The sequence below is a fragment of the Nerophis ophidion genome, linkage group LG03, assembly GCF_033978795.1.
Source record: "Nerophis ophidion isolate RoL-2023_Sa linkage group LG03, RoL_Noph_v1.0, whole genome shotgun sequence".
Taxonomy (NCBI): Eukaryota; Metazoa; Chordata; class Actinopteri; order Syngnathiformes; family Syngnathidae; genus Nerophis; species Nerophis ophidion.
The window spans coordinates 67,762,299-67,777,061 of record NC_084613.1 but is presented as its reverse complement, the minus strand read 5'-3'; the positions used below and the strand labels follow the sequence as shown (position 1 = coordinate 67,777,061).

Here is a 14,763-nt window from a genome sequence, read left to right as displayed (position 1 = left end):
GCCTATCTCAGCTACAATCGGGCGGAAGGCGGCGTACAACCTGGAAAAAAGTCGCCACTTCATCGCAGGGCCAACACATATAGACAGACAACATTCACACTCACACACTAGGGCCAATTTAGTGTTGCCAATCAACCTATCCCCATCAGTTTATATATACAGTACATATAAATTTACCATTTACGTGCTAAATCAATGCTTAGACTGAGCATTTTATTATTTTTACCTCTTCTTAATATCAATTTGGTTAACTTGTTCTGGACCCAAAGAAACAGATGTAATCTGATTATACAAAAGACCAATCAAATAAAACTTCATCTAATAGGATTACAGTGTTCCCTCGATTATCTTGGGGGTTATGTTCCAGATTTCCCAGTTTGGTAAGTGAATTTCCACAACGAGGGGACACTATTAATTTTAGGAATATTTTATGCATTTAAAGTCTTTATAAGCCCACAACTTTCACATTCACTTCCTATGCTCTTAAGACACTTAATACATTCTAAAATCTTTTAAATGGAAAACCGAAATAGGTAATCAAATCTTAAAGAACTCAATGGTACCACAGTATGTGGCGAGAGAACCGTGTAGATAGGATTACAAGGTTCTCATGGAACTGTTAAATGGATCTATTGTCGAACGCATGTATAAACACAGTTCAATATCTACAAGCCAATACCTTTTGAAATTCAAACAGAATTCCAGGAATATGACTGAAATGTCAAACACATTTTAAGAGCTTGTATAAGGTGACATAATTCTTAAATACTATTTTTTTGACCGTTTACACTTTTAATATTTCTTTTGTGATTATTTATTTTTTAATACAGATATATCTGAAACTGCACAACAGGTGATATAGCACATTTTGCTTTTCCTACATTTACTGTAATTAACACATTTTTACACTTGCATTACAGGTAAAAATGTAGAATTGTTATGATGAGAACACATGACGCCTGGCAAGGATTCATTTATATCCAATGCGTTCTTTGGGTTTAACGACTCGGGGAGACTCACCGCGGCTTGTGCTTCCTCTTACATAACCACATGCGCACAGTCTTCTGAATCTTAATGCACGCCAAAGCCCTGTAGCTCATCTTGTTCCTCACTGGGGACAGCGTAAAGACAGGAAACACAACGCGATACCATCATACATGCAGTCACAGGATTCAACATTTACATTATTCTTTCCACAGTGAAATTCAGTACTTGTATGGTTTGTTGTCCAGGAAGTGGCTGGTCAAACAGCCAATGTTCTTTTCTAATGTAATTTAATGCTTTTAAAACAAAAAGCAGACTGCATGGGGAGCCACAACTAGCCACTAAGTGTTGTGCTGCAAGGAACTGATTGCTTTTCGAGTACAATTTCAAATAGGTTGAAGCTCCTGTGCTTTCAACATTCAGCAGACACTTGTGTTTATAAGAGTGTTTGCGTAACAGATTATGAATGCTGCTGTCTGGTGTATTGGACCAACATTTGATGACAGACAGGCTACACCACTGGACCTTCTTCCAGCGGCTGCACACCAACCACTTGTTGACTTTCTTCAGTAGTTCTGCCAGGTGGTCAGGATCCGACTTCATAATCTGGTCAAACTCGGCAAACTGTCGACACACCATGAACAATTATTATCATTAGGCTACTTTTCAGGACATATTAGTGATTGGCAGAGCAGCATTAACATTCTTGTACCTTTCCAGGGCGGAAGAAAACTCTGGTCAATCCAAATTTGAAGTCATTGTCATTCAGCCCCAGCGCTTTAAACAACGCCTATAAATAAGACGTTCAAAAAGTTGACGATGAAATACTATGCATAATATTTTATGCCTTTTATCAGACTAAACGCAATGGTCGCATGGCAACAAAGAAGCAGAACAAATAGTATGGCAAGTAACCTTGCAGAAGAGTCTTGGGTTCAGTCGAGTGAGCTTATCAGGCATGTACTCTTTATACATGTTGTAAAGCTCATGGAAGGGTGCTCGGGAGGGAAATCCACCCTGCATCAGGTCCAGCACTGACACCATTCCTAAAATTAAAAGAAAAGGTGATGACCTAACACAAATGCACTGCAGTAAGGGTGACAATGTGCAACTGAGATATATTGTTAGTTTTTTAAATTAATTAATAATTGAATAAGAATAAGAGGCAACGTGGGTCCCCCCTCCAATGGGCTCACCACCCATAGCAGGGGCCATAGAGGTCGGGTGCAATGTGAGCTGGGCGGCAGCCGAAGGCAGGGCACTTGGCGGTCCGATCCTCGGCTACATAAGCTCGCTCTTGGGACGTGGAACGTCACCTCACTGGGGGGAAAGGAGCCTGAGCTAGTGCGCGAAGTAGTGAAATTCCGGCTGGATGTTGTCGGACTCACTTCGATGCACAGCAAGGGCTCTGGAACCACTTCTCTTGAAAGGGGATGGACTCTCTTTCACTCTGGCGTGGCCGGCAGTGAGAGGCGACGGGCTGGGGTGGCAATTCTGGTTGCCCCCCGGCTTAAAGCCTGCACGTTGGAGTTCAACCCAGTGGACGAAAGGGTAGCCTCCCTCTGCCTTACGCACCAAACAACAGTTCAGAGTACCCACCCTTTTTGGGTACACTCGAGGGAGTACTGGAGAGTGCTCCCTTGGGTGATTCCCTTGTCCTACTGGGGGACTTCAACGCTCATGTTGGTAACGACAGTGAAACCTGGAGAGGCGTGATTGGGAAGAATGGTCGCCCGGATCTGAACCCGAGTGGTGTTTTGTTATTGGACTTCTGTGCTCGTCACAGTTTGTCCATTACAAACACCATGTTCAAACATAAGGGTGTCCATATGTGCACTTGGCACCAGGACACCCTAGGCCGCAGTTCCATGATCGACTTTGTAGTTGTGTCATCGGATTTGCGGCCTCATGTTTTGGACACTCGGGTAAAGAGAGGGGCGGAGCTTTCTACCGATCACCACCTGGTGGTGAGTTGGCTGCGATGGTGGGGGAGGATGCCGGACAGACCTGGCAGGCCCAAACGCATTGTGAGGGTTTGCTGGGAACGTCTGGCAGAGTCTCCTGTCAGACAAAGTTTCAATTCCCACCTCCGGAGGAACTTTGAACATGTCACGAGGGAGGTGCTGGACATTCAGTCCGAGTGGACCATGTTCCGCACCTCTATTGTCGAGGCGGCTGATCGGAGCTGTGGCCGCAAGGTAGTTGGTGCTTGTCGTGGCGGTAATCCTAGAACCCGCTGGTGGACACCAGCGGTGAGGGATGCCGTCAAGCTGAAGAAGGAGTCCTACCGGCTTCTTTTGGCTCATAGGACTCCAGAGGCAGTGGACAGGTACCGACAGGCCAAGCGGTGTGCAGTTTCAGCGGTCGCAGAGGCAAAAACTCGGACATGGGAAGAGTTTGGGGAAGCCATGGAAAATGGCTTCGAAGCGATTCTGGACCACCATCCGCCGCCTCAGGAAGGGGAAGCAGTGCACTGTCAACACCGTGTATGGTGCGGATGGTGTTCTGCTGACCTCAACTGCGGATGTTGTGGATAGGTGGAAGGAATACTTTGAAGACCTCCTCAATCCCACCAACACGTCTTCCTATGAGGAAGCAGTGCCTGGGGAGTCTGTGGTGGACTCTCCTATTTCTGGGGCTGAGGTTGCTGAGGTAGTTAAAAAGCTCCTCGGTGGCAAGGCCCCAGGGGTGGATGAGATCCGCCCGGAGTTCCTTAAGGCTCTGGATGCTGTGGGGCTGTCTTGGTTGACAAGACTCTGCAGCATCGCGTGGACATCGGGGGCGGTACCTCTGGATTGGCAGACCGGGGTGGTGGTCCCTCTCTTTAAGAAGGGGGACCGGAGGGTGTGTTCCAACTATCGTGGGATCACACTCCTCAGCCTTCCCGGTAAGGTTTATTCAGGTGTACTGGAGAGGAGGTTACGCCGGATAGTTGAACCTCGGATTCAGGAGGAACAGTGTGGTTTTCGTCCTGGTCGTGGAACTGTGGACCAGCTCTATACTCTCGGCAGGGTTCTTGAGGGTGCATGGGAGTTTGCCCAACCAGTCTACATGTGCTTTGTGGACTTGGAGAAGGCATTCGACCGTGTCCCTCGGGAAGTCCTGTGGGGAGTGCTCAGAGAGTATGGGGTATCGGACTGTCTTATTATGGCAGTCCGATCCCTGTACGATCAGTGTCAGAGCTTGGTCCGCATTGCTGGCAGTAAGTCGGACACGTTTCCAGTGAGGGTCGGACTCCGCCAAGGTTGCCCTTTGTCACCGATTCTGTTCATAACTTTTATGGACAGAATTTCTAGGCGCAGTCAAGGCATTGAGGGGTTCCGGTTTGGTGGCCGCGGGATTAGGTCTCTGCTTTTTGCAGACGATGTGGTCCTGTTGGCTTCATCTGGCCGGGATCTTCAGCTCTCACTGGATCGGTTCGCAGCCGAGTGTGAAGCGGCCGGAATGAGAATCAGCACCTCCAAATCCGAGTCCATGGTTCTCTCCCGGAAAAGGGTGGAGTGCCATCTCCGGGTTGGGGAGGAGACCCTGCCCCAAGTGGAGGAGTTCAAGTACCTAGGAGTCTTGTTCACGAGCGGGGGAAGAGTGGATCGTGAGATCGACAGGCGGATCGGTGCGGCGTCTTCAGTAATGCGGACGTTGTACCGATCTGTTGTGGTGAAGAAGGAGTTGAGCCGGAAGGCAAAGCTCTCAATTTACCGGTCGATCTACGTTCCCATCCTCACCTATGGTCATGAGCTTTGGGTCATGACCGAAAGGATAAGATCACGGGTACAAGCGGCCGAAATGAGTTTCCTCCGCCGTTTGGCGGGGCTCTCCCTTAGAGATAGGGTGAGAAGCTCTGTCATCCGGGAGGAACTCAAAGTAAAGCCGCTGCTCCTCCACATCGAGAGGAGCCAGATGAGGTGGTTCGGGCATCTGGTCAGGATGCCACCCGAACGCCTCCCGAGGGAGGTGTTTAGGGCACGTCCAACCGGTAGGAGGCCTCGGGGAAGACCCAGGACACGTTGGGAAGACTATGTCTCCCGGCTGGCCTGGGAACGCCTCGGGATCCCCCGGGAAGAGCTAGACGAAGTGGCTGGGGAGAGGGAAGTCTGGGCTTCCCTGCTTAGGCTGCTGCCCCCGCGACCCGACCTCGGATGAGCGGAAGATGGATGGATGGATGGATGAATAATTCCAAATATTTTTAAAGTATCCGTTTAGGCTTTTAAGTGTCTATTTTTTCCCTATCATTAGCATCCTTTCAGTGTTAACAAATTACTTTTCTGCATTCCCTCCTGTTCTCCCAACTGTCTCTTGCTTTCAAGTGTTTAGTTGCCCTGCTCTTATTTAGTTGTGCATTTGTTGTATGTAATAACTCTTGCTTGATTCATGATTAGTATTGATTATAATATGAGTTTATTTTGATGTTTTTACTTTATGGTTTTAATTAAACATTTTATTTATCATATTTAAATATTTATCATGATTAAATGTTAATTAATTTAATCAAATTATCTTAAAGAGTGATACATACTATACAGTCAAGAAAACAATGTGTGTTTATATTTATATATACATGCAGTACAGTCCAAAAGTTTGGACACACCTTCTCATTCAATGTGTTTTCTTTACTTTCATGACTATTTACATTTTAGATTGTCACTGAAAGCATCAAAACTATGAATGAACACATGTGAAGTTATGTACTTAACAAAAAAAGGTGAAATAACTGAAAACATGTTTTATATTTTAGTTTCTTCAAAGTAACCACCCTTTGCTCTGATTACTTTTTCGCACACTCTTGGCATTCTCTTGATGAGCTTCAAGAGGTAGTCACCTGAAATGGTAGTCACTTCACGGGTGGGCAGTAATCAGAGCACAGGGTAGCTATTTTGAAGAAACTAGAATATAAACATGTTTTCAGTTATTTCACCTTTTTTGTTAAGTACATAACTCAATATGTGTATTCATAGTTTTGATGCAGTCAGTCACAATCTCCAATAGTCATGAACATAAAGAAAACCAATTGAATTATGAAGTGCGTCCAAACTTTTAGCCTGCACTCTATATATATATATATATATATATATATATATGTATATATATATATATATATATATGTATATATATATATATATATATATATATATATGTATATATATATATATATATATATCTATATATATATATATATATATATATATATATATGTATACCACAATAATCACAATTTTGAATTGTGACTGATCATGATTAATCACATGCTTGCATAATTTAAATTAACCTAAAACAATTACTCCAATATTTTGACACAAATGCAATTTTATTGTCAGAATGTCATTAACATTTAAAATATGTTTTACTAAATGTATATATGTTATTTGCTTAAAACTTGGTGAAATAATAATCAAAAGTCCTATCAGGGTTGATTATGAAGCAAAAGTTGTCACAGAACAGACCAGTTACTCTCCTCACTCATCTTGGCAGTGGCGTATGCATTGCCCTTGCCTCATTCAGTTACGTGGCTTTCCTACTAAATATGGAAAATGGCGTACGCAAGTAAAAATTCAATTGTATTTGAGTATTCTCACATACAAATACAATCTTTGTTATATTACAATATGCTTGGAATCCGCCACAGACGTGTGCGTGGCTTGGGACACCCGGACCACACCTTATTTTACATTTGCAAATCATATTAAAATAGCCATGTGCTTGAGCTTGGCATGGTCAGACCTATCACAAGTCAACAGGAGGTGCTTCTTGCTCGTGTCTCGAGCAAACAGCAGAGCGATTGTCAGCCAGTCATCACTGTGTCCATGAGAACGGAACACAGGCGGGAATATAAAAAAAGAAATAGTTGTGTCAGGTAGAAAATAAGGAAAAAAATAGATGTGTGTGGCTAAAACGGACTCGGGGAAATTTGTGAAATTCGTGCTGCACCCTGTTTGAAAAGAAAGTGGCAACAATGATACGTAAAACTCTAGGAGAGGTGGGTGACTGATTACCCCAAAGTATATTTTTCTTTTTTTACTTGTAACAAAATCTGTTTATAGAGATTTTTGAGTTTATACAGATTACAGTTAAAAAAAGTTAGCTACAAGAAAATAAATAATTGTCAGGAATGAAGTGAAGAAAAAGATGGATTTAAATTGCCAAAACAGAATCACGTTTCAAAAGATAATCGCTCCAACACTGTGTCCTTCACTGCCGCTGAACCCCCCAAATATGTATAACTGTAGAGGCGTGGGTGACTCTGATTGCCCCTCATAGACATATAACTTTCATCAATCCATTATCTGCCGCTTGTCCCGTTCTGGGTCGCGGTAGGTGCTGGAGCCTATCAAAGCTGCATTCGGGCGGAAGGTGGGGTACATCCTGCACAAGTCGCCATCTCATCACAGGGCCAACAAAGATAGACAGACAACATTCACACACTAGGGCCAATTTAGTGTTGCCAATCAATCTATCCCCAGGTGCATGTCTTTGGAGGTGGGAGGACGCCGGAGTACCCAGAGGGAACCCACGCAGTCACGGGGAGAACATGCAAACTCCACACAGAAAGATACAGAGTGTAGGATCGAACCCTGCACCTTTGTATTGTGAGGCAGACGCACTAACCCCACCTCCCCCGTGCGGCCCGCAGAGACATAATTTGTGTAACGTAAAACAAAATGTGTTCATACAGTATGCCTGCTGGTCCCAGCGAGATAATAGTTTTGTGAAAATAATTTTTAATCTAAACATGCCAGCGCTACAATTGAGATACAAAAAAATTTGAGTCTTTTTTAATTTCTCAACATAAATGTTATTACAATATACAGACAAGGACTGTCGAAGCTGGACAATACATGACAGACCCTCCAACACAATTTTCTTCAACTAAACAGCTCCAAAACTGAAGCCATTCTAGTCGGCACCCCACATCCGACTCAGTCGTACACCATCTCCAGCATCACCTTCTCCGGCCATGACATTCACCTCTCATCCTCACTCACTAATCTGGGTGTTAAAATGGACCCTCACCTGACCTTTGAGGCTCAAATAAAACAACTGTGCAAGACCTCCTTCTACCACCTCATGAACATTGCGAAACACCGCCCCTCACTCACTCTCTCTGATGCCGAGAGACACGTCCACGCCTCCAGGCTCGACTACTGCAACACACTTCTTGACGGGAACCCCAGCAAGGACATTCAGAAGCTGCAGTACATACAGAATAGTGCTGTGGGGATCCTGATTGAGAGTGCGAAAATACGACCACATCACATCAACTCTCAAAACCCTTCACTGGCTTCCTGTTTCACTCAGGATTGAATTCAAAATCTCCCCGTCGACCTCAAAGAACTGCTCACCCCCAAATCCTCCACACGACACCTCCGCTCCAAAGAGGCTAACCTCCTCCAACCTCCACGGACAAAGTTACAAACTCCGCTGCTCCCAGTCTGTGGAACGGTCTCCCTGACCACCTGAGGGCACCTCAGACTGTGGATGCTTTTCAAATAGGCTTAAAAACCCTTCTTTTTAAAAAAAGCCTTTTTATACATATTCATGCTAGTTTTAACTATTGGGCTGTTTCTATTTTTATAATTTATTTATTTTATTATCTTTTTATTATTATTATTACTATTTTTTTTTTACACTGGGGCACTTTGAGGTTGTTTGCTCACCGTAAAGTGCTTTTTTACAAATAAAATCTTTTATTACTATTATGATTATTATATGTCCCTGAGCAGTCTTGTGTTCCGCCACAAACTTCTGCTGCTGCCCGCTGGAGTCACATGAGGTTGGATCCTTTTTCTGTGAATTGTTACCCAGCATCACTTATGTGGGTAGCTAAAGTAACTACAGCCTGTAGAAATGTGCGTACGCCAGCTATGAAGTTACCATGAGGCACCACACATTTCCACGTCAACTTGAGTTTTGATACATCTCACCTTCGCCGTGAAAAAGAGTATAAGGCAGGTTTTTGGACGTCCGCAAGCTATGTGCACGAGGACCCTGATCTCATTGGCACTCCCTCCCGATCTGTCAACCAATCATCTTCACTGCCTTCCTTGATGTTCTTCCACCTGTGTCTTTTGTTGTGCAATTAGTGTGTGTATAGTCATCAGTCTTATTGGCTTCGTTTGCTTGAATATTTTCTTAAAGGGGATATGCACATTTTTTTTGGAATGTTGCCTATCGTTCACAATTATTATGAGAGACAAGAACACATGTCTTTTTTTTTTAGGATTTTAAAGATGATAAAAAATCGCTCGGAAGTAGCGCTGGGCGATATATCGATATACTGCGAGTTGGTCTCTGTGCAATATAGACAAAGAACATATCGTAATATTCGAGTATATGTTCTCACACAGTTGCTTTTGGCTGCGGGCATTAAAATGCATGCGTTTCTCCCTCGTTATTGTCTCTCCTTCTCACAGAGACTTAAACAAGCGCACCTTCTTACATACGTCACATACTGTCACATGTGCAACATCACACGCCCTCCCCGAGCAGAGAGGTAACGACATGGGTAACATTAGCTGTGATGCTAACGGTGTGCTGCGAGCGGTAATAGGAGAGAGAGAAGGTGCGAATCCGGTAACAAATGGAAGAAAAATTAATTCCCAAGAAAAACAGCACCGGGGCCATCGTCTGGCAGTGGTTTGGCTTCAAGCGGGAATATGTTGAACATTTATGCGACAGGAACGTTGCTACAAAAAGAAGCAGCGCTGCTAATGTAACATCATTTGAAAAGTCACCCGCGAGAGAATGAAGAGTGCTTCAAACTGTGCATTTCAACATCTCCGTTCGGTGCCACATCCACAAGATGCCGAAGCAACTATTTCCACATCAGCACCCTGGGACATATACTATTTGATATGCAGCTCATTTTTATGTGACACTTATTGAAATATCTTGTGTAACATAATACACAAAAGTGCACTTTATTTGTTTTTAACTATTGGAGTGGCATTCTGTACAAAAAGTACACTTTAATTTTGTGTTGTTTTGATATGTCATCTTAGTGACATCATGCACAAAAGTGCACTCATAGCTTGTCTGATAATCTTGCATTTTTTTTTAAATGACAAATTTTTGTGCCACTGATTAATCACTGTTTAATAAATGCAGTTTTGATCAATTGACTTAGTTGTGATTTCCCTCTCTGCATGAAAGTTTAAAATGAGAATACATTAATGCAGTATGAAGAATGTTTTAATGTTGACACATAGAATCATCATACTGGTGTGATTATATGTATCAAGTGTTAATTCAAGGATAAGGCAAAATATTGAGATCTATATCGTGTATCACGATATGGCCAAAAAATATCGAGATATTAAAAAAAGGCCGTATCGCTCAACCCTACTTGGAAGATTCGGCTAATGGGAGTCACAGTTGTAGCTTTCAAAGCCCTTCATAACAACTTCAAAACCCTCCATTAAGTCCATAGTAACAGACAAGTTCATAACAACATGTATTATGTACAATATTTACCGTATTTTGATCATTTCAATCATTGGACTGATTTCTTTAGCGCATTGATTCCTGTTTCCATAGCAGTACACTTCTGACATCTGGCAAAAAATGTGTTCCTACTTCAGGATACAAAAGCGTGTGTGTGTTGTAATCATGGCATACTTGGTAACAAACAATTAAGACGACTATTTTTGGACAGATGACCAACCTTATCTTTTTGAAGCTGAATATTCGAAAGATGAACTACTGCTTCTAGAAGCCAGCACGAAGGAAGGGTGAAACAATGGAGCAGACAGAAGCCGGGAGAGTAAGGTCAGCATGACTCGAAGCTGCAAAAAGGTGGAACTTGGAGCTATGCATAAATGGAGTGCTTGTTCATATAAACAGGAAAAAACGTTCCCGGCCAGCTGGATATAACGCATAACTGTCCATCAAGTGAGTCACACATTAATATTATTTATGATTCATGGAGCAAGTCACCATACAACTACAGTGCATACGCTGTCTGGCTATCTATGAACAAACAAAACATGGAATATGGGCTAATAATTTACAGACACTGTAGTATGATTGTTCATGTTTTCAGTCAGTACAGATTGGTGTCTTATCCTGTTGTGTTGTGCATTACAAAGTCTAACGCGTTTCGTGTTGACGCAGTTGCTAGCTTATCTCTTTCCGCAGCTAGCTTTTACGGCTAATACCAAAACATGCCGATGTGTTACTACACGAGAAAAAGAGTTCTTCAGTGTTCGTTTACAATAATGATGTTGCTGCAGCGTTGTTAATATACAGGTAACGGAACGTAAATGAAGTATTTTTGATGACTTTTGAATGTATTTTTAAAGTGATTAAGAGGTAAAATTGATTGCCCCAATTAGTTTCTTTGCCAGCCACCTAAAACTAGACAATTTTGACATGTTAGAAAGCGAAAAAAAAGACCCCCAAAAAATCCCCCAAAAAAGGTCAGTTCTCCTTTAATCACATTTTCATAACTCGGCTGCCGCTTTGTTTTTCTTCATGTCAAACTAATTTTGTTTTTATCATTATTTTCTATTTAGATTAACAAATTTGTTTGCACACTTTGTGGTTATAAATGGGTTTGTAGCATCAATTTGGGCTGTTGTTCTCTTGATGACTCTTTCAACATACAGCATAAGACCAAAGTTCATGTCAAACATGTCAACCTTCAACGTTACCTGAGCACTGCAGCTGTGAGAGAATGAGGGCGCCTTCAAACTGGTGGCTAACCATTTTGAGGTTGGGTTTGACACAGCGGATAAAACTTGAGCCCTGCAAACAAAGAGGGTGAACAGTAAAATAATGTCCTCATAGTGTTTTGTTACTATTCGACTATGTTCTAATATTGTTACTTACGGTACTGCGAAGCTTCTCCAGCAGGAGGTTGAGCTGAGTCTGTGAACAGAAGCGAGACATAAGAACTTCTAAGATTTGTTTGAGGAGTTTAAGATGAAGTCAGCCAGCCACACGGGCTTGAGGGCACTGCCACACATCCTCGTCATTCGAGCAACACACTCTGGCCGCCAGCACCTTATTGAACTGCATTATCTTTGTGCGAGAGCCCGTGTCTGGTGTATTAGTGATGAAAGCCCAGCAGCAGTCTCAGTGATAAAGTCTGTTGAAAAACACTGTGCCTAGTTTCTACCTGATGGGGGAACGAAAGCAGACATACTTTTCGCTTCTTGAAACAAATAAGCCAAATGTACGAGCGGTATACATGTGGTTCAATAAACACACTTTTGTGAATGTTTTCTTATTTCCTGCAGTGTTTTTACTTGTCCTATCTCTCCTTGTTAACAACTGAAGCTGTCTTCAGACAGCTTTATGCTCCCACAAACAAACAACACTGGGATGGATGGTATTCAGAACAATACTTTTCTAAGAAAAGGTGCATAGAATAGATTTCCTAGAACACCCACTATAAAAAACCAGTGGAACATGTAAATGTACAGTATGTGTTAGGTCTGTACAAGCAATTAACATTGAGTTTTTAATTTCTGCAACAACCTAACAGCAAGAAGCTGAGGTCATTTATTCTTATATTTTTAGGGCATCTTTCGGTGTGCTGGTCTCACTGGGTTGTTTATTGCACGGCCTTGTCAATGCTATTTGCAGAGGGAGTCGAATTATAAGAATTTGTTTATTGCTGGTAATTGGTTCTGGATATAACTGCATTAAACTAATTTATGTTAAGTAGAAATCATTACTTATTAAATGAAGTTTTTCACAGCTAAAACATAAATATAACTTGTTTATGACCTTCTAAATACATTTTCCAACATTGTGAGATCCGTCTAAACATGAATTAACACCTTTCATCCTTGGCGGTCCGATCCTTGGCTACAGAAGCTAGCTCTTGGGACGTGTAATGTCACCTCGCTGGGCAGGGAAGGAGCCTGGGCTGGTGCGCGAGGTACTGAAGTTCTGGCTGGATCTAGCTGGTCTTACTTCGAGGCACAGCAAGGGCTCTAGAACCAATCCTCTCGAGAGGGACTGGACTCTCTTCCACTCTGGTGTTGCCAACAGTGCGAGGCGATGGGTGGGGGTGGCAATACTTGTTGGCTCGTGGCTCAGAGCCTGTATGTTGGAGTTTAACCCAGTCGAGGAAAGGGTAGCTTCCCTCCACCGTTCCGTACTAGTACTGGAATGTTTCCCTCTTGTGATTCCCTTATTCTACTGGGGAACTTTAACACTCACGTTGGCAACGACAGTATGACTTGGAGAGGCGTGATTGTGAGAAACGGCCACTCTGATCTGAACCAGAGTGGTGTTTTGTTATTGGACTTTTGTGCTCGTCACAGATTATCCATAACAAACACCATGTTTAAACATAAGGGTGTCCATATATGCACTTGGCACCAGGACACCCTAGGACAGGGGTCTACAACTCACGTCTCAGAAGCCACATGCGGCTCTTACATGCCTCCAGCTTGGCTCCCTTTTAAAAGATTTAAATAAATAATGGCTATTTAATTGTTATTTATTTAGTTAGTCTATTTTAATGTAGCCGTTTTTATTTTAGATTTTGTGATCTTGCAATATTTTGTCTATCAAAATGTACGTAACACCCCCGATGCATCATCTTTTGCTGCCAAGCAATTGCATTGTTTTTAGTGGTGAACCCCCAGTAAATTAGCAATGGACAAATCAAAAAGAGAAACATTTCTGATGAAAATAAAACATTTAACGCTACATGGACAGTTTCATTTGCGATCACGGTTGATGAGGTTGGTTCACCTGTGTGCCTAATATGTGGGGAGAAAATGGCAAACAACAAAAAATCAAATGTGGAAATACATTTCCAGAACACACACACAGTATTTGTGCAACAATACCACCAAGCTGGAGATGACCGAAGAAGAGCAGTTTCGGAACTGCTGCGGAAAGCTGATCAGAGAAAAAATACTTGCTATGTCATATTCTGTCTAGTGTTTGATTTCATAAATAGTATAGCTTAAATGTAATGAAACTAAAAATAGTGTTATTGTAATTTTGCTCAAACAAAGTTTGCGGCTCTAGGCGGGTTAACTTTGGTGGGAAATGGGCTCCAAATGGCTCTTTGTATGCTGAAGGTTGCCGACCCTTGCCCTAGGCCATAGTCCGATGATGGACTTTGTGGTTGTATCAATGGATTTTCAATTCCGACCTCCAGATGAACTTCAAACATGTTACAAAGGAGGCACTGGATATTGAGTACGGGTGGACCATGTTCTATGCTTCTATTGTCGAGGGAGCCGGACATGGGAGGAGTTTGGACAAGCCATGGAGAACAACTTTCGGACAGCTTTGAAATTATTCTGGACCCCCATCGGCCGCCTCAGGAGGGGGAATCAATGCACTGTCAACACCGTGTATAGTGGAGATGGTGTGCTGCTGACATCGACTGGGGATTTTGTGGATCGGTGGAAGGAATACTTCAAAGACCTCCTCAATCCCAACTAAACCTCTTCCCATGAAGAAGCAGTGCCTGGAGACTAAGCGGTGGGCTTTCCTACTTCTGGAACGGAGGTTGCCGAGGTGGTTAAGAATTTCCTCGATGGCAGGGCCCCGGGAGTGGATGAGATCCGCCCGGACTTCCTTAAGGGTCTGGATGCTGTGGGGCTGTCGTGGTTGACAAGACTCAGCTAAATTGCCCGGACATTGGGGTTTGGGGTGGGGGGGTTCTCTGGATTGGCAGACTTGGATAGTGGTTCCCCTATTTAAAAAGGGGAACTGGAGGGTGTGTTTCAACTATCGTGGAATCATACTCATCAGCCTTCCCGGTAAGGTCTATTCAGGTGTACTGGAGAGGAGGACATGCTGAATAGTCAA

At 43.0% G+C, this 14,763-nt stretch overlaps 1 protein-coding gene across 3 annotated transcripts in view; it reads right to left on the bottom strand.

Moving 5' to 3' along the window:
• The window catches only part of LOC133549955 (unconventional myosin-VI-like), a 96,949-nt gene that overhangs the window by 33,168 nt on the left and 49,018 nt on the right, over window positions 1-14,763 (bottom strand). For all 3 annotated transcript variants that reach the window (XM_061895892.1, XM_061895894.1, XM_061895895.1), the window contains exons 19-24: window positions 11,809-11,847; window positions 11,631-11,724; window positions 1,900-2,030; window positions 1,697-1,774; window positions 1,479-1,608; window positions 1,021-1,111 (exon numbers count right to left, since the gene is read on the bottom strand). In XM_061895892.1, coding sequence (XP_061751876.1) covers window positions 1,021-1,111; window positions 1,479-1,608; window positions 1,697-1,774; window positions 1,900-2,030; window positions 11,631-11,724; window positions 11,809-11,847 — 563 coding nt within the window. The remainder of the gene's footprint in view (window positions 1-1,020; window positions 1,112-1,478; window positions 1,609-1,696; window positions 1,775-1,899; window positions 2,031-11,630; window positions 11,725-11,808; window positions 11,848-14,763) is intronic.